The sequence below is a fragment of the Mesocricetus auratus genome, unplaced genomic scaffold (assembly GCF_017639785.1).
Source record: "Mesocricetus auratus isolate SY011 unplaced genomic scaffold, BCM_Maur_2.0 Super-Scaffold_2245, whole genome shotgun sequence".
NCBI classification, from domain to species: domain Eukaryota; kingdom Metazoa; phylum Chordata; class Mammalia; order Rodentia; family Cricetidae; genus Mesocricetus; species Mesocricetus auratus.
The window spans coordinates 1,111,615-1,131,179 of record NW_024429180.1 but is presented as its reverse complement, the minus strand read 5'-3'; the positions used below and the strand labels follow the sequence as shown (position 1 = coordinate 1,131,179).

At 41.5% G+C, this 19,565-nt stretch overlaps 1 protein-coding gene across 3 annotated transcripts in view; it reads right to left on the bottom strand.

Moving 5' to 3' along the window:
* Nalcn (sodium leak channel, non-selective) overlaps positions 1 to 19,565 on the bottom strand; it is a 276,716-nt gene that overhangs the window by 71,768 nt on the left and 185,383 nt on the right. For all 3 annotated transcript variants that reach the window (XM_040739426.1, XM_040738674.1, XM_040739071.1), the window contains exons 16-17: positions 12,137 to 12,273; positions 10,635 to 10,776 (exon numbers count right to left, since the gene is read on the bottom strand). In XM_040739426.1, the coding sequence (XP_040595360.1) occupies positions 10,635 to 10,776; positions 12,137 to 12,273 (279 nt within the window). The remainder of the gene's footprint in view (positions 1 to 10,634; positions 10,777 to 12,136; positions 12,274 to 19,565) is intronic.

Here is a 19,565-nt window from a genome sequence, read left to right as displayed (position 1 = left end):
GCCGGACATGGACCCTTTCTCTCTAGGATTTCCTGACTCTGTACCCCCACCCTTCACCTGCCCTTCTTGTCCCCCTCAAAGTTTACCTGGATCTGCTGTTTTCCTCATAGCTCCTGCCCTGGATTGTTTCATTTTCTTGGTGATATACTTTCAAAGTAAATTTTTGAGTTGAATGTTTAGAAAGTTAATTCAAATATGTTTCCTTTATTAGATATGCACCCAAAACTGTAGTTTTCTTTCTTAAAATTCTGATAATAAAAAAAGACTGCTTCAAGAATAGCAATTAACAAAATCCTGAACTGAAAATGACACTTTCATAATAAGGATCAAGCCGGAAAGAAAGCAAAGTCGAAAGACACAAGAACAATGACTGGACCTTATTATAGACCTCACAGACCTGAAAATAATTTTATGCTCATAACCTTAAAAGTTCACATGAATGGAAATTTTTCTTCAAATAAAATGTCAAAAGATCCATGAGCCATCTACCACAAGCTTGATATATATTATGCCAATTACTTTGCACTTGTAGAGTCTATTTGCGTTGTTTTCTTAACAAGGAATTATTTGAAGTGAACTTTCAGCATCAAAATGTATGTTTTCTTTTCTTTTTAGAATTGATAACTTTAGTTACTGTTTTTCACACAATATATTTTAATCATATTCTTTTTTTTTCTACCCCAATTCCTCCCAGATCTAATCCACCTACCTACTCATAGTACTCAGGTTCTTTCTCAAAAACTCCTAAAACTTTCAAACTAAATGAAGTAAATAAATAAACAAATAAAATGAAGGCACAGACAAACAAAAATCCAATAAGGCAAAAAAAAATACCAGAGCAACACAAAAAGCTTTTTCTCACGCATGCACACGAACACACACACACACACACACACACACACACACACACACACAAATTTTGTGTTGGTCAACTGCTTTGAGGCCTGGAGCCCTGGAGTGTGGTTGATGCATCCAGTGATAGGCCATTGAAGAAAACTGATTTTCCCTTAGCTAGCAAGTCAATTCCGCGTAACTCTTTAGTTAGGGGTGCATCTGGTTTGAACTCTTGCAGATCTTGTGTGTGTGCACTACTGGAATTTTAATTTCATTATATCTTGGTTAAGTCATGTCTTCTGTAGGATATTTATTTGGAACGTATTTAGAATTTACGAGAAACCAAATATTCAAATTATATCAATCATTCTCCTTTTCTCAAATAAGAATGTTGTTCTCCCTTAATAGAAGATGAGGTGCCTGGTCACACTGCAACTTGATATACCATGGCTGGCTGATACCCATGGGATGCCACCTGTATCTGAAGAGAAAGAGTGGAGGAATGGATGGGGCAGAGGTGGGTGGGGCTGAGAAGAGAGGAAGGAGGGGAAACCTTGGTTGGGATATAAAACAAAACAGCAAAACAAAACAAAAAGAATGTTGTTTTTCAGTCATTAAATAAAGAATTGTATCAATGCCTACTATATGTACATTTCAAAAATCTCTGTATCATTGTTGATTTATGTGCCTTGATCTGTACTGAGAATATTATATGCATATATTGAACCTTATTTGCAAATCAATTCTCATGGGTAAAAATTAGTGTTTTCTCTTTAAATAGGAAATCTGAGACTGATAAAAATCAAGTTGTTTGCTGTCATGAATGATACTCAACTTACAATGTCATTAGAAATCTGAATGGCACAGGTGTGGGGTTCAAGTCTTTTCAACACATCATGACATCTTTGTAAATGTCCCCAGAAAATGAACTGAGCTTTCTAAACTATACTGAAAAAAAAACTAAACAAAAGAAAATTGTCTGCTTGCTTTTTATGAAAGATGAGGTTCGAACACCTATGATAAATTTTTGCTTGTCCAGATTCTTACTGTAAAAATGTAAGAGCCAATATTTGTGTTTTTCTACATGTGTGTCATTAATGATTAGAATAAAAACCCTGAAACACGGAAAAGGATCTTTTCTAGTTAAAAAGGATGACTTTCTCACTCATTAGAACCACCATGATTATGGCACTTACATCTTACATTTACGGATCCCTCCAAGTCAGAGCTCTGCCATGACTTTCATTAATCGGAAGAACAGTTCAATTAATTGAGTCACTTGGGAACAGCCACTGACATATTAGGGGATGTTATATTCCCTTGTTGCAATGGAGAGGTCCAATAGTCACTTCACTCTTGGGAGCAACTGATTGCAGAATGAAGAGACTTGCTTGAGAAGGAGACATCGTGAATACTAACTCTGTTGTGGAATATTCGTTTAAGATGTGTTACATTTGTTTATGCTGTGGAATATCTGTTTAATGATGCAAAGATGTGCTGCTTTCTTTCATGTTGCATTTGTTTAATTCTGTATAGCTGTGTTACTTTGCCTGTATAGAACACCTGACTGGCCTAACACAGAGCTGAATGCTCAATAGCTAGGCAGGAGAGAGAAATGGGCAGGGCTGGCAGGCAGAGAGAATAAATAGGAGAAATCTAGATCTGAGAGAAGATCAAGGGGGGGGGGAGGAGCAAGAAAAAGAGGAGAGGAGGACACCAGGGTGCAGCTACCCAGCCACAGAGTAAGAAGGAAAGAAGGAAACATAGAATAAAGAAAGAAAGATTAAAAAAGGCCAAGAGACAAAATGTCATTAAAGAGAAAGGGGATAATGTAAGTTAGAAAAGCTGGCTAGAAACAAGCCAAGCTAAAACTGAGCATTCATAGAATAAGTTTCTGTGTAATTATTGGGAGCTGGGTGGAGGGTGTTAGTATTCAGGCATCTGTACTGGTCTGCCTTTTTTTTTTTCCTGATAGGATATGCCCTCAGCTGCAACCACTAAGAGCACCTCCTGTGCACATTCACTAGGTTCCCTTTTAAAGGGGCCCTGCCCACCCCCAATCCCCCCCCTTCCTCCTTCTCTTTCTCCCCTCCCTCCCTCTTCCCCACTCTTTCTCTTCTACCACTCTTGTCCCCAGGAGCTAGTCTCTGCCCCATTTCTGCCCCCTCTCTCTCCTCTTCCAATAAACCTCCTATGTGAGTCCTGTTGTATGGTATGACAGAGGTCCCCCAAAGAGTAAAACAAACAAACAAACAAAACTATACTTTGTGACTAATATCTGTTCTTTTTTTATTTGAAGTGTTAATTTGTTTCTAATATGGAAAGTTTGGAGGGCCTTATTTCTTTTTTAAATTTCATTTTTAAAGGCACTAACAGAGCAATAAGAGATGAGAAAGTGGGTACATGAACATCTGACCATGAAACAAAACCACGGTCCGAGATGAATAGGACTTGATGAGCATCGTTTCTGCAGGGAATGCACGGTGCAATTATTGTAATGAGCCACTCTATTGAATGGCTCCCACGTAAAACATAGTAATTGGAAATAAGCAATTACTTAAAATTACATAGGTGGAAGGTGGTGCCTCACTTGACTAGATTTGAATTTATCATGCACCCATGAGCTGCAAATTAATACTGGAGCGCGCGTGACAGCTCATGTGTACAGCAAGAGGTTTCTCTAAAGTAAACTTTTCATGGAGTTGACATTATGCTTGGAAAGAAGGAATTCTAAAAGGTGACTAATGTAGGTGGCAGTAAGACTAAAATAGTCATGTTCCAATGCACATAAAGGTGAATTCCATTATAATGTCACATTATGAAGCTTTGAAACGTGTCTTAGGATGTGCGAAGGGAACTTTAGGGGACGGGTCAAGAGGACCCTGATTGGGACTGTGCTAGGTCCTCTGCATGTGTGTTATGGTTGTGAAGCTTCTGTGGAACTCCTAACAGTGGGAGTTGGGGGGTGTCTCTGACTCTTCCGCCTGCTCTTGAGTCCATTTTCAACCTACTGGATTGTCTAGTACAGCTCTGATATGAGGGTTTGTGCCTAGTCTTAGTGTAGCCTGTATTGTGTTGGGTTGATATTCCTGGAAGGCCTGCTCTTTTCTGAAGGGGAACCAAGGAGGAGTGAATCTGGGGGAAGAGGAGAGGCAGAAGGGAACAGGAAGGAGTGGTGGGAAGGAAAGCTGTGGTTGGGATGTAATGTACGAGAGAAATATGAATATAAAAGAGATTTAATCCTAGTTATTTCCACATTATACATCCCGAATCCTTCATAAATACCAGGCATAAAAAATTGAAATATGTACAACAACTAGAGAGAGACAGAGAGGGGTCACTCTTTCCTGGAATTCTAGGAAGGGGTATGTAAGTTGGTTCCTATTTTGTGTGAAACTCTATTTTCTGTGAGTTTCATGTAAGCTGTAAAAGCTAAGATGGTAGATTCTACACTTATGTACATTCAGTGTGCACAGCTGCTGTCTGAAATGCATTCTGAGAATGAATTAACATTACACTAAAAGATTACTTTAAATCTTTAGGCCTCCTTTAGTTTGTGTTTTTCTTATGAAATTAATCCATGAGGTAACTGTAAATGAGGTAAATGTTGTGAAGGACTGTTTACCTGGGAGTGAATCATATCAATGGGCATGTGCATATCTTACAAAGCTGGGAGCTAAATGACTGGAAAGTTAATTGACTGGAATTTTATGACAGTGCTTTCATCGCTCAAACAATGGCTGGGGTGGGGGTGGGGAACCACAGATTTGGCCAAGTCGGCTACACCTATATGACAGTAACTTGCAATGCAGAGCATGGGGCACCTTGATCCACTGCAAACAAGCAAAAACTGTTTAATGCATGGTATTAACTGGTAAGCCACAAATATATTCTGGGGGGCTGCAGAGATGGCATACCAATTAAGATACTGGCTGCTCTCCCAGAAGGGCCAGGTTCAATCACAACTATCTGTAACTCTCTTTCCAGATGATCCAACTCCCTCTTCTGGCCTCCAAGAAAACTGCATGCGTGTGGACCACAGGCATGCATGCAGGCAAACACCCATACACAAACAAACAAACAAACAAAAAACCGAGAAACATATGCCAGGAAGTTTTGAACTATAGGTGTAAAGACAAAACGACTCTACATTCATATCTCATATAGACAGATGAGTGACTTTGGTTCGAGCCATTAATTTATTTAGGAATTTAAATCCAGAGTCCAAGCAGCCCTGGGATCCTAGGTTTCAACTGCATTTGAACTTCACATGCAAATAACAAGAATGTGACCTTAGCAACAACTGTGGCACACGACGGTTGGCCTAACAATTACTGAAAGATAAGATCTATCAGTGAAACTTTAGCAGAAAGAGAGAGAAAAAAGATTGATGTCAGCACCCTACATATTTTAACAGCATCCTTAGTTCCTTGAAGCCTGTTTTAGAGATAGTTCAGAATGTCTAAATCCTGCATTAGCTACAAAATGTTTTGGGAATATCATACATGAAATTCCCAAAATATGCATTTTGATCATATCTACTCTTCATCCCTACACTAACTCCTCTAGGTCCCCTGTCCTTCTCTCAATTTTACGTACTCTTCTATTTTTCTTTATATATATGGTACTGAGTTCAAGCACTGTTGTCCATAGGCTTATGGTATAACACTGCCCACTGGAATATTGGCAACCTACTGGAGCATAGGCCATATTCCTGAGGAAACTTGAATCTTCAAATAGGGGACAACTACCTATATCTCTGTTTTGCCCCTCCATGAACATAAATCCAAGAAACACAAACATATTGCATATCACCCTCACGTAAAAAAAAATACAGTTTTGAAGGATATTGGTTAGGAATTTCCTCTCTTACTATTTGAAGACAGTAAACCACTTTCCCACTGCCTCCAGAACATTCTAGATGTGAAATGATCCTCGAAACAGAGCCGTTGAATAGAAGAACGTGCATCTAAATACAGCCACCTCTTACTTTGAGGCCAACAACTTACAAAGATGAATAAAAATGAGAAACAGTGCTTTGCATTCTTTGTATTATATACATTTTTGTTTTATTTTCATTATTATGACTAAGTAGTCAGTTAGTTACCAAGAGAGGCAGTTTTAAGTTCTCAGAGACCTGAGGATTATTTTTGTATCTGGTGTTGTGAACACCAGCCCTGGTAATCCCTCCTGGACCACCTTGCCTGGCTGGTATCCTTGAGATACAGCACACGGCTGTTTGTTAGCATCTTATCATCTCTCTCTCCCACATCTTTCGATAGTCTTTTAGCGCTGCCAAAATATTACTTGGGAGAATTATTTCAGAAAATCAACACCCCTAAAGACCAAAAGCAGCTTGTTCCCCCACCCCCCTTTGCCGCTATTTATTTATTTATTTTTTTGGAGTGCATAAATGCTCACTCTGGAAATTATAGATCAGGCTGAGTAACTTGCTACATGCAGAGTTACCAGAACAAACCACATGACAGTCTATAATCATACAGAAAACCACTGAAATGCTGCGTGGCAATCAACGAGGCTTTGTGAAGAGAAAATCTCCCCGGAAGCCTTTAATTTACTCCACGAGAGTGTAAGATATGGGGTAGACAATGAGGGTCACCTTCTGGGCCCTATTTGCCAGGAGCACCCCTTTCTATGCTTTTCCACTGTGCTGGAAGGAGTACACACAGGAGATCCTGTCTAGTGCATGCCTGGGTCCCACAAAGGTCAAAGGAAGGCAACGGACCTGGAATTCCAGATAGTTGGAGCCACTGTGTCAGAACTGGGAACTGAACTGGGGTCCCCTAAAAGAGAAACAAGTACTCCAGCCATCTCTCTAGCCCCTGTTCCCGTAATTTACTTTTAACCTGTTTGCTTAGGCTTCTTCGTAGTAGTGTTGTAAGCTTCTAAAGGACGCATCTTGATTTGTTTTGAATTCCCTCACCCAGAGGAATGGCAGATAAGCAAATAGTGGAGCCCCACACATTTTTTTTTTTGTAGAATTACCGGATGAATGTGGAAGACTTATGGAAAGGATAAACAATACATTAAAGTTAACGTTTATCATTTTACTCTCATTTTGTACTTGGGTTACAGCTTTTGGGGTTTTGCAAGGCTCACTTAGGATTCTAGGTCATAAGCAGGTTCTGACCCAGGAAGTAGCCTGCTGGCTAAGGGCAAAGCAGAGGCATCAAGGTGACATGGACTGCAAAGCAGTGGTCAAGAATTTGGGTTGAAGGGTTCATTGCTGCAGGCTGAGGAGTGAACTGGCTGTATCGCTGGGTTGCTAGGAAGCTAAGTTCACATCTTGTGTAATTAGGAAGCACTCTGCATAAGAAGTCCTAGACTTTCATCTCAATAATATGAGGAAACATTTGCACCGATACTTGCACGATTAAAATATCAATGCTGGGCTACTTTTCCTTCCACTTTTGCTTCCTGGAATGTGGTGATATATTACTTACGATTTATTAAGGCTTGCCTGAGGATTCAGAAAGCAAAGCCAGTTTCAAGATATAGAGATCAGGCAGTGGTGATACACACCTTTAGTCCCAGCAGCCATAGAGCTAGGAGGTGGTGGTACACACCTTTAATCCCAGGACTCAGGATTAAGAGGCAGATGGATCTCTGTTAGTTCAAGGCCACACTGACTACACGAAATTGATCCAATCCTAAAAGAAACAGCTCACACAAAGGTGATCTCAGCACCTGGGATCAACATGCCATGCCTTTAATCCCAGCATTATGGAGGTATGTAAGACAGGAGCAGGGTCTCAGAGCTGGCATTCAGCCTGAGAATTAGTCTCTAGCCACATTGAGGAGAGTGTAGTCTGAGTGAATCTGAGGAGCAATGGAGTCGGTTGCAGTCTGAGGATCGCCCCTTTGGTAGAGCTAAGAGTTAGTGGCCGGCTGTTTTGCTTTTCTAATCTTCAGTTTGAAGCTTGAATCCCAATATTACTCTCTGAGTCTTTTATTTTTCATGCTACACTGGAAGTCCTCACCATGAAGACTGACTCACACTGGAGTTTCTGTGTTTCATATTGCCCTGGCCAAAGACTCTCAGAGATGAGAAATCCTAAGCGTTTACAAACAGCTCCAGAAACAGGTGGAAGCTCTTGCTGCAAACAATGGATTTAGAAAGGAAGAAAACTAATTTCTTATGGCTGGAATAGAGCTAAAGGCTAAAGGCTGGTTACATGGCATCTGGATTAGCTTTTGTCAACTGGATACAAACCTAGACACCCACGGGAAGAAGGAACTTCTCTTGGGGAGTTGCTCCCATAAAATCGGCCTGTGAGCAACTGTGGGTTATTTTCTAATTGATTACTAATTGATACAGGAGGGTCCAGCTCACCGTGGGCAGTGCCATCTTTGGGCAGGTGGACCTGGACAGCTTAAGAAAGCTATCCAAAGGGAGCGAGCCAGTAAGCAGCGTTCTTCCCTGGTTTCTGCTTCAAGCTCCTGCCTCCAGTTCTTGCCTGACTCCTCTCTATGATGAATTGTACCCTAGAAGATGAAATAAGTGCCTTACTTCCCATATTGTGTTCGGTAGTGGTGTTTACCACAGCAACAGGAAGCAAACTAGGACACATGGCAATATAGGCAGCTCTCTCTCTCCTAGGATCAGGTGATGAGACCTGGAGGCAGACTTACATTTTCACTTCCAAATCTTGACATCACCCCCCAGGTTAGAATAAATGCCACGGGAGAAGAACAGCACCCACCCACCTACATTTCAATGGCATAAGGTCCACCAGGCAGAGACAAGATGAAGAGAAACACGCTGTCGTCTATGACTGGAATCCTTTGACAGACAGGGTGGATTTTTAATGAGCTCCAGAGGCTGGGGACTGATTACTGCCTTCAAAATCTTGCAGCTTCTCCAAGCTAAGCATTAGCATGGATGGCACCAGAGGTGCAATGTGTCTGCTAAGCTAAGAAGAAGTCACACCCATAAAAGGGTGTGCAGACAATGAGAATTGGTATTTTCAGTGCTAAACTAAATAGTACATGGTGGAAGGTCTTGGGTGCAGAGAGGCACGCCTCTGCCAACCTCTCCCCCACCCACCCCACACCTGCTGAGCATTTCCTTAGTCCTTTCTTCATGAAGTGATCGCTATTCTATCCAGGAGTTGTGATAAACCCATGTTCTCTTTTAAGGAAGGGGTTGGTTTGAAGTTTTCTGTGGGGACATTGCTCCCAGTGATTAGAAAGCCGGTCCTAATTTTGCCACACTGCAACATCGGCTCATCAGCTTTTTGTTCTTTGTCCTAGAGGCAGGCGGTCACGACCACAGCAGCCAGGGTGTAGAGATAGCCGCATCACCACGGGTTTATCGCCAAATTTGTAAATACAACGAGACAAATCTCATTAGGTTGGCATTGACGATGCCAATCTGCTTTCTGGCATGCAAAATGAGACTTCAGAGTGGCCTGGACCATGGTGCCCTCTCTCCGCATGTCTTCCCTTTGTCTGCTTGGCTCTTTACCTGTTTACGGCAGTGACTGCTAAGGGCAGACACCACAAGCACTTAGTTCAAACAAGCACTACCAAAAACAAACCAAAAGAAGTCAAAAGTACCATAGCCATGGCATGATTTTTTCATTGCACAAGTGAAAGTTACACATGGTACCACCCGAAGTCAAATTTGTGACCAGGGAGGTAAACGTTAATGCATAGGACAAAAGTAGAGACAAGAATTGAGGGGAGAGGAAGGAAAGGCAGTCCAGTCATCCTTGAGCATGCCATAGGTTGAAATATCCCTGTGCAAGTATCTTGCTCTGCAAATAAGCCCCCCTCTCCAGTTTGGGCAATTCTGGTGAGAAACGACAGAGAAGGTATATACTGGTAAAGTTTCTGAACCTCAAGAATGTAGATAACATCTCACAGCTTCTCCAGAGATAATAAAATCCAACCTGCCTAAACAAACCCAATTGTTTTCTGACAAACACACACACACACACACACACACACATACACACACATACACACACACAAAGAAGATATTGGCACCAGAGTGTTCTCTACAATCCTGGGTCCCATAAGAATGAGGGATGAGATCTGTAGATGGTTAAGAGAAAGTAAGTTAGTGAAAATTCTTTGAAAAGAAGAGACACACTGCAAAGGCAGCAGTCACTGTCATAACCTAGGCTAGGGCAAGATGACGAAGCCAGGGGACACAGTACATTCAGCTCTGTGGGGCAGAGGATGAACAGGGGGGCCTGAGGATGAGAGAACCCTGGCATTCCTCTTCTAAATATAATAGAAGTATGCAATGCATCACAAACAGTGTATATGTGTATGTACACACACAAATATGATGGGGAGGGTGTTCTTCTGTATATATGTTTCTCTTATTGGTTAATGAATAAAACACTGATTGTCCATTAGCCAGGCAGGGCTACCAGACCAGGAGAAGGCTGGGGAGAGGGAGGCAGAGAGAGGCGGCCAAGAGATGCCATGCTGCTGAAAGAGTAACATGCCAGATTACAGGTGAGCCACATAGTAATAGAAACGGGTTAATAACTAACGAGAGAATTGGGCAATAAGAAGCCTAAGCCATCGGCCAAACAATTTAATAATTAATATGTCTCAGTGTGTTTATTTGGGGCTAATCAGCAGTCAGAGCAGGTGTGAAAGAAACTCCATCTTCCCAAATATCTATTATTATTTGCAAATAAAAGCATTCTCTTCTTTTTATTCCCTTGAGACCCAGGAACCCAGCACCCTAAATAATTGTCCTGAGTTTTTCTCTAATGCATGCTTTAGAGAAGTTTGGTAATGGAGACAGTGGCTCTTACCTTTCGATCAATGTATTTGTTATCTTCGGCCGTGGGCCGCTTGGGGTTATCACATGACGAAGAAGATGTGGAAGGGAGGATTCTGAAGAGACAGCAGGTGTCCTGTTGCTGGCGGTCAATGAACTGCTTCATGAAGCTTTCCCTTTGTAAACAAAGTACACACACCAGATGTCATTTAGGAAAGGAATCCAGAGAAGGCATTTCACAGAGACCGTGAAGCAGTGCAGGAGATCTCTCTCTCTCTCTCTCTCTCTCACACACACACACACAAGATGTGACATACCAAGGAAGGTGTTTAGATTTAATTATCAAAATATTTAACTTAGAGAAAGCTTCCCGAATCCTTACAAACTCCTGCTTGAAAGCATAATGTCCCTGAAATAGCTTAAAAGCAAGGGTACCCAATAATTGATGGTGTGATTTGAATCCTAGTATGGTAATGAGATACTTTATCTTTCCCCTGAGACTTAAAAGAATTAATTCATCTTTCTAAACTTCTACTCATTATAAAGTCCTTGAGAGATAACTTTACATTTAAAGACTCAAAAGGAAAAAGACTTCATCAGATCTCAAAAACATGGTGGAAAAAAATGAAATAACATCAATGCAAGTAAGCAAAGTCAATTAACTTTAAAAAAAGATTAGAATTAAAAATATGTCATGAACTACATAGAGACACTTGGGTCACCAATAGGCTGCTGATAGGCAAATGGGAGTCCCGTGAGACTGTAATAACCACCGAGATTTGCATCAGTCTGTCTTCCAATGTTGACAGGATGGTGAAAACGTATAGTCATTGCTCAGAAAATATTTCAGTCATTATGTGACCGGGAAGTCTTGATCTATTTGAAATTAAAGTGTTTGGCACTGCAGCTAATTTAATACTTTCATAATCCCTCCCCAAGACTTTTAAAGATAAATAAAAAGAAAAATTTGTATGATTCTGATTGTATTGGAGACTTTGGAGTTATCCATCAGAAGACTAGCCTTTAATTATTAAAAGCAGGCGTTTCAAAGCACCTTCGGTACGTATTTGTCTAGCAGGAAGGTGAAGCTGGTACAGACAGAATCAGTGTGGGTACAAATACCAATGCTTCTTTTAACCAACCAGTAGGAAGCAGACTACACTGTGACCAGACTGCCATATACACAAAGGCAATGTCACACGGACACCTCTCATAGAGCCTGATGAAGGCAGTGCTTAAACCCCAGTCCACCCTCCTCCGAACTCTGAGCAACGTCCATCCTGTCTACACCTGGGAGGTGTAACCCCTGAGGAGTCCCTAGAGGGAGGCGGGGACAGAAGCTCATGCCCCACCCGCCTCTCCTCTTAAGAGGTTGCTCGGGCTTCCTATGACAAAGGCACCGGGGAGAGCAGGAGACAACAAATTCAAGCACAACCCCAAACCTACCCACACGCCAGTCTGAAAGAAGGGCTGAGGTAGGCTTACGATGGTGAGCCATGTAGTGGAGATAACGAAATCAAAGAAAGAATTCGATACCTGATCTTAGGAACAGTAAAATCTGAAGGAAGTTTTGAGATTTTCACCATTTGCGGCCTGTTAGGGAATTTTTCAAAGATCCTCAGGCGCAAAGGGAGTTTTTCTTTGGTGTCTGCATTTGCTTCACTTTGCTTTAGCTAAAGGGGAGGCAGGGGAGAGAGGAAGAAAAGAGGAATGAATAGGCTTTCAGAGAATGGCATGCAATTGCACATTAGTCCGGTAGATGGCAGCAAAGGCCCACAGCGCATCACACAATAGTCTCTCAGATTGCTCTCTGCTGTAGGGAAAGGACAACGGTTAATAGAGAATTAAACCAGTTTTAAAAAAAAATCCGGAAGAAGGTTTTGTTATCGTGCTCCAAAAGATAAATCTCCTTTTCTCCCATACATTATCTTTTACCTTTTACTTATGATTAAATACTCAAATTTATTGTATACACAGTAAAAGTTTATGTGGAGCCGATGTAGAATTATAAACAAGTTTTTGGCTAGAATTCAATCCACGATTTCTTGTCCTTTCCCCCCTCTTTCCAGTGCTAGTTTTTCTCGTGGATTCTCCTCACTTCTCTTTGGCTCATAAGAGGTGGGTTGCAGCTAATCTTTCCAATATCGCCCCTGTTTTCTATCCCTTTCCAAACTGTTAAGATTGGCCCTACTAATTTGCAAATGGGCTGAGAGGGCATCAAAAGCCATTTGCTATGGCCCCCTTGTGAAGAGCCCTTTTACTTTATTTTAAAGTAAAGGTTTTTTTTTATCAGGACTGTGGACATTAGCAGTAAAAGTCAAGAGAGAGCTTTGATAAACAGATACCCTTTACCCCAAGGTACCCCTTACCCACACCTAGAAACGTAAATCATTCCAAAGGAGCAGAAACGCGGCGTTTGGAGACTAGACCTTCAGTCTGGGGTGACTAGCAAGGTCATGGGTCCTCATTTCTAGTTTTCTCATCTTTTGCTGAGACTATTTCACTTTAATTTTGTAAAATATGCATAGATTACCTTAGCTATGCAGACATCTACGTGATTTGTCGAGTAGCCTTTGATCTTAGGTGGTCATCTTATTCAGGGACAGAGTGGGGGGGCTACTGCTGTTTGCTGTCCCTCGGTACGGCAATGTATTCAGAGGACGTGTATATAATAGGATGGTTTTTGATGACGATGACGATGACAATGATGATGAAGATAGCAAAGCCATAGCACCCAGGGCCACACACACACACACACACACACACACACACACACACACACACACACAAACAAAAAACCCCACAGACATCTCTATGTCATGAGAGTAATCAGAAACATGAATGAAGGCTTAAGATAAAGTCACTGACTTCTAACTGGTCACTGACGTACAGCTGCCGAAAGATTTGCCAGTGATAAGCTGGGCCCACAGAGGAAGAAAAAGTGGCTGGCTTACTAAGGCAGCCAGACAGCAAGGCAGTCAGTGATAGCTTGCCAAAGACTGGCAAGATCGATGGCACAGAGAGGTGCTCGCTCCGCTGCGTTTCCTGACTCGTTTGTTTAGATTCTTGCGCTGTCACTTCTAGAACCAATCCCATGAGTCAGATTCCGTGAAGGAAAAAAAAAACCCACTGGGACTATAAAGATAAAAATAAAAGAGCGCACGCATTTTTTCTCACCCCAGCCCTCATCATAACCCAGGTAGCCACATAAACAATTACCCGTAAAAGATAACGGTTGCCACGGAAGGGATATGACCAGAGTGGGAACACAAGGCCAGAAGAGTGAAGAGAGAAATAACCGAAAATAAGTCAAGGTATTATTTCCTGCACGTTGACAGACTTTTTAGGCAGCCAAATGACTGTGTGTGACTAAGATCGCTACCAAGGAGGGTGTTACCAGCAGGGACTGAATTGTGTATTATGCTAGTCTAGTATGAAACGCAAAGGCAAAGGTTACGTTGGTTAAAACAGCTCTCCAAAATGAAAATTCTGAGATCTTCCTAACCGTCCCCCTCTCCATCTGTTGACTCTTTCTGTCCTCACCAGAACCTCCCTGACTGGGCTTTTACAAGCCTTGTAATTGTTCTTTATTCCCAACTTAGCCCCCTTATCACCTATTTCTCTTTTCCATGGTTACAGAAACCTCGATTTTTGCCTTAAGGCCTTTTTGTTGTTAACTCTTATACTTTTAAAACAAAAACGATCAAAACCTTCCATTTGGAATCTAAGTCTTATTTCCCTCCTCTCTATGTCTGTAGTTTTAGTTTGGGAGACACTCAAACCTATTGTACGCATCATTACCTCAAATAGTTTTGTCTCACATAAACTTTTCCCCCAAGAATAGGAGGCCCAGAGGGCTGGGAAGCTGGTGGAGCTTCTTATCACACACTTATCCTACCTGTGTCCAGGCATAGTGGTTAACATGAAGTCAACTAAGAAAATAGTCACTGAATAAATGACACTAAGTAGGTGATAGACAGAAGCTCTTACAGACAATACAGAAGCAAAAGAAAGCCTGGTATAGCCGGGCGTTGACACACTAAGAAAATAGTCACTAAATAAATGACACTAAGTAGGTGATAGACACTTTAATCCCAGCACTTGGGAGGCAGAGGCAGGCGGATTTCTGTGAGTTCGGGGCCAGGATTGTCTACAGAGAGAGTTCCAGGACAGCCTCCAAAACAATGCAGAGAAACCCTATCTTGAAAAACAAAAACAAAAACAAACAAACAAACAAAAAAAGCCTGGTATGGCAGACAGAGATGTAGATGGTGTATGGTATCTATTTGCTAATTGGGCAGCTTAATATTTTCTGGTGTAGTGTGTAGGAATGCTCTATTTGCAGCATGGCATAAAGTTAGACTCCTATGGCATTTAACTACTTATGATGTTTGCCACTGAGAAGCGGATGAATGTTTGAACCACGTGTAGACTGACACATTTTTATCAGGGGCATGATGGGAATATGTCAGATTATAGGTAATCATGCCCTAGGATATAGTGATTGATACAGTAGGCTAGTAATATTTAAAAAGGAAAGAAAAAAACTTGCTTCCATGTTTTAAAATGGATCTTGTGGAATTCTAATTTGCTTTAGGGATATTAATATTCCCGAGAGATTCCATTTTTAAATTTCCTTTCATAGCACCTCCCAGAGAGTGAAATGGAATATGGTTGGTTGGAAACAAATAAAAGCTCAACAGGAAGTGGTCACTGAGCTAGGCAACTACAAAGAGCAATGGCAAAGTTCTTGTGAATGACTCAGAACCTTCTCTGTGGTCTTGCAAACCTTCCTCTTGAGAGGTGAGAACCATGGCTGCTCAGATATGCAGAGAGGGGTCAGGAAAAGAGAGCAAGAGGAGTGGCTGTTTGCAGAGGCACTGTGAATTTTGCCTCCTATGAGCAGGAACAGCCCCTTTGCAGAAGTTTCATGAGTTTTTTCTTTTCCTATGCACCTCTATGGGCCTGTCCTGGCAGGACTGTGTATACCTCAGCCATGCCCTCATGTCTACGGCAATGACATTTGTGAGTCCTGACTGTAAACCACTCAAATATCCATGATTAGAATAGAAAAACAGACCTTGATCTATTTAAACACTTGAAATGAGTGAGATACAGCCTAATATAAAATGCGGTTCGATTTTATAGTACAGTATTGAGGGCAGGAAGCTAGACGTAACAAAAGAGGATATATTGGAAGACAAGCTTGTAAGGTCAAAACGTAACAACATGATTCTATATTGCTAATTTTCAGTGAGGTCAGTATTCTAGGGGCAAGTAGAAAATAGGCGTAAGATCAATGGTTTCCAAAGCAGAGTTCTCTTGATCGGTTCAGTCTGGCTGCATTATTTTTGCAAAACATCAACAAACGACCTCATCCTATGTTTATTTCATTTCAGTGAAAAACTTAAAAGTGGATAGATGATACATTTGAACAAAATCACACAGCTCCTATTTCATCACTATCACTTGACCGTTCTGCCTTCCACAATCCACAAGCTTGATCAAGACACAAACACAAGAGAAAGAAAAAAGGAACGAGATGAAAATGGAGCCAACCTGGGGGCGGGGCTGCTGGGGGCAGGGCGTGCTGGGGGCGGGGCGTGCTGGGGGCGGGGCGTGCTGGGGTCCAGCAAGAGGAGGATTTCCAGATCGATAGCAGTACTTCATGGTACTTTGAAACCTCTCACAAAGTTAGTTAACATTCGGTAAAAATGACACTCTACCTCTTATCCTAACTTCTCATTCCCTCCTTTCCACACACATTTTCTAAAAGCAAGTGTACTTGGATGCAGATGAATGACTAATGTCAATAAAAGGGCTAGATATGAACTTAAGGCCATTAAACTATCCCCTCTCCAATGCAAGTCTTTTAAAATAAAGTATTTATAATCTCAATGTCTGGTGAGATTTAAAAGATCTGGAGTCTTGAGGGGAAGACACAGTGCAGAGGACACTGAGGTTTTACTCCTCATGTTGAAGAACCTAATGTAAAGAGTGGCACTCCTGAGGAGTTGATAATGGCTTCAGCCGAGCAAGAAGCCGGCCTGCGGCCCACAGACCAGAGGATTGTTTTGCAACAGGCTGACAGGGCAACACAAGAAAAAAAAAAAAACGCCTTTGCAAAAGAAAAAATACAACCAAAGAAAGAAACAAATTTCAAGCAGTGAGCTAAACAAACAAACAAAGAAACAAAAACAACAACAACCCCCCTCCCCATAAATCTAAGCTTGGGCTCTTCCACAGCTCAGCATCTGTTAAACTGAGATATCATTGCTCTCCTTGGGTGGCTGCGAGTCTCTGCTTTCCCAGTCGTCTCAAGAGAGTACCGGCATAATTGTGCTGCATGGCACATACCCGTTCGGCCTCATTGCTTCCATCTTCCCTGTTTCAGCCTGTGCTCCCTTTTGCTAAGAGATTTAAATACTGTTCGACCCCGTTTCCTCTCCGAATGTCTTGACGCATAGCTGAAACAAACTGGAGTACATTAAGGCTCGTTGTAATCTTTTGGCATGACTTTTTTTTTTCTAAAAGAAAACCGTTTAGAAAAATACCTAGATTTGTAAAATATTGTCATTTTTCAAACCAAATTCTTGCTCAGTGAGGGGGGTTGCGCATAGATGTGTACCACTGAAGAGTACCTGTTAGCTGTTCAGGGTATGAAAAAAAAAACCCTGATCACACTGTGTTTACACCGGAATGAAAAGGAGTGCCTCCACTTAGTTCTGTGATTAAATTACTGCTGGATTCCCCATGCATCTTACCTGGTGGTGGCGTCTGGCTGTTTTGCATCTACACTGATGGTGATTCAGAATGCAGAACCTTTGTGAACTACGCATCATCATTTTTCAAGGGGGCTTTTCTAACTAATTTGTTTACACAGATTTTACAGCCCAAATGAAATGGCTTCTGGGATAAGACAGATGGTTTAGATGGGGTAAAGAACAAACATTCTGGCTTTCAATAATACGTGTGCTATCATAAATACTTGATATAAAGTGTGAGGACTACCTTGCTTTCCCTGTTCTGTGAAGTAAGGGGCACCCAAAGGGAGAAGCTTTTATTTGTGCTGCAAGCAAAAGGAAACGAATTCACACACACACACACACACACACACACACACACACACACGGCACCAGACACGTCACAAATGCGTGCTTACAATATTTTTCGGCTAACTTCCTCTCCTTTACAAAATCTTTAACAAATTCCATACTCTGGAGGTCAAACTGGGGTTTTTAATTACCTTGATGAATTAATTCAACCTGTCTATATTAAACTGGAGGGCTCATTTCTCAGTTGGCCTATGGTTACATTTCTGTATGACAGCTGTTACCTGAGAATGTTCACAGTGATTTTAAAATACAGACTAATTAATTGTATGTGATATACATTTAAATTAATATTGATTTTGTGTTTTTACGTGTGTGTGTGTGTGTGTGTGTACCTATGCATGTGGTTACCTGCAGAGACCAGAAAGTGGCATCAGAATCAGATTCCATGGAGTTGCAGTTATAGGTGTTTTTGAGCCACAAGGGTGCTGGGAGCTCCTGCAAGAGTAGCAAATGCTCTTAATGACTGGGCCATCTCTGCAGCTCCTTTATGTAAAGCTGGCACCCAAATGCTCACAGTAATTTCATAATGTGGACTAACTAGTTGAATGTGATTGTTTGCTTTTCTATCTCCCCAGAGGTTCTGATCTGTTTGCTGCCCATGCATCCATACGGCATGCCCGGTCAAAGAAGTGGTGGGGAGAACTGTATGTTGGGAGGGCCTAAGGTCACCAGGGACCCTGATATCACCTTATGGCATCTCTGAAATGTTTACTTTCATGCTCTCCACACTGAACTTCAGGTCTTACAAACTTTAAACGCCCTTCAGAAGGTTGCTTTGAACAAGCACGTACAAAATACTTCCAGCAGTTTTTACTGATTGGGAAGAGGAAAAAGGAACTTTAAAAGAGTAGACTGCCTTGTTACATGGACTGCATAAATTGTTCTTAGATTATCGTCCATTAAAAACCCATTAGCGCAACTAGTTATCGTCTGTTAGAGAGCTGCTGATAAGTCAAGACGGCTTTTCATGTTTTCTCTTACAATGTTAGCACCTCCATTTCATATTAGATTTCTCTTATGTTAGTCAACTGAGACACACAGTTGTTTCCATTTAGGAACTGACTGAGTCAGAGAAATGTGCTCATTATGATAAAAATGCACAGCTTTACTCTACTTCAGATCAAATTACATTAGAATTTCATGTAATCTAGATACTTGATGAATATTTCAGTAAGAGAGGAGAGCCAAGGTAAAGTCTTTATATGTATACTACACACACACACACACACACACACACACACACACACACACACACAGCATGAACAAAGGTGTTTGTAAAACTGCTATCCCATTTTTCGATATAAAACATACAATACAGTTTTTGTCAAGTTGATACAAACCTGGACACAGCTACACACCTTGGAAGAAGTAATCTTCTTTTATTAGATTATTTTTATTTCATTTTACATTCCAACCTAAGTTCACCCTCCCACCCATAACTGAGGAGTGGCCTTCCTTGGATTGGCCTGTGGGCATATCTGTGGGAATGTTTTGAAAATGCTAATTGGTGTAGGAGGCCCCAGCCCACTGGGCAGAGTACCAAGCCTGGGTTGTATAAGAAGGGCAGCTGAGCAGGCCAGAGGAAAGCAAGCCAGTAAGTAAGCAACATTCCTCTCTGGTTTTTTTTTGTGTTAACTTCCTAACTTGGCTTCCCTCAATGGTTGTCTGTAACCTATAAAGATGAAATAAACCCTTTCCTCTCCATGTTGGTTTTGGTCATGTATTTATTGCAGCAGCAGCAGAGGCATAAACTAGGCCACACAGGCAATAGCATATCCTAGTAGAAGAAGAGGATGTGGAATTGAGTTTTGCTTCAGTTTTTAAACTCGTAGGCACTTTGGATTTCAGTG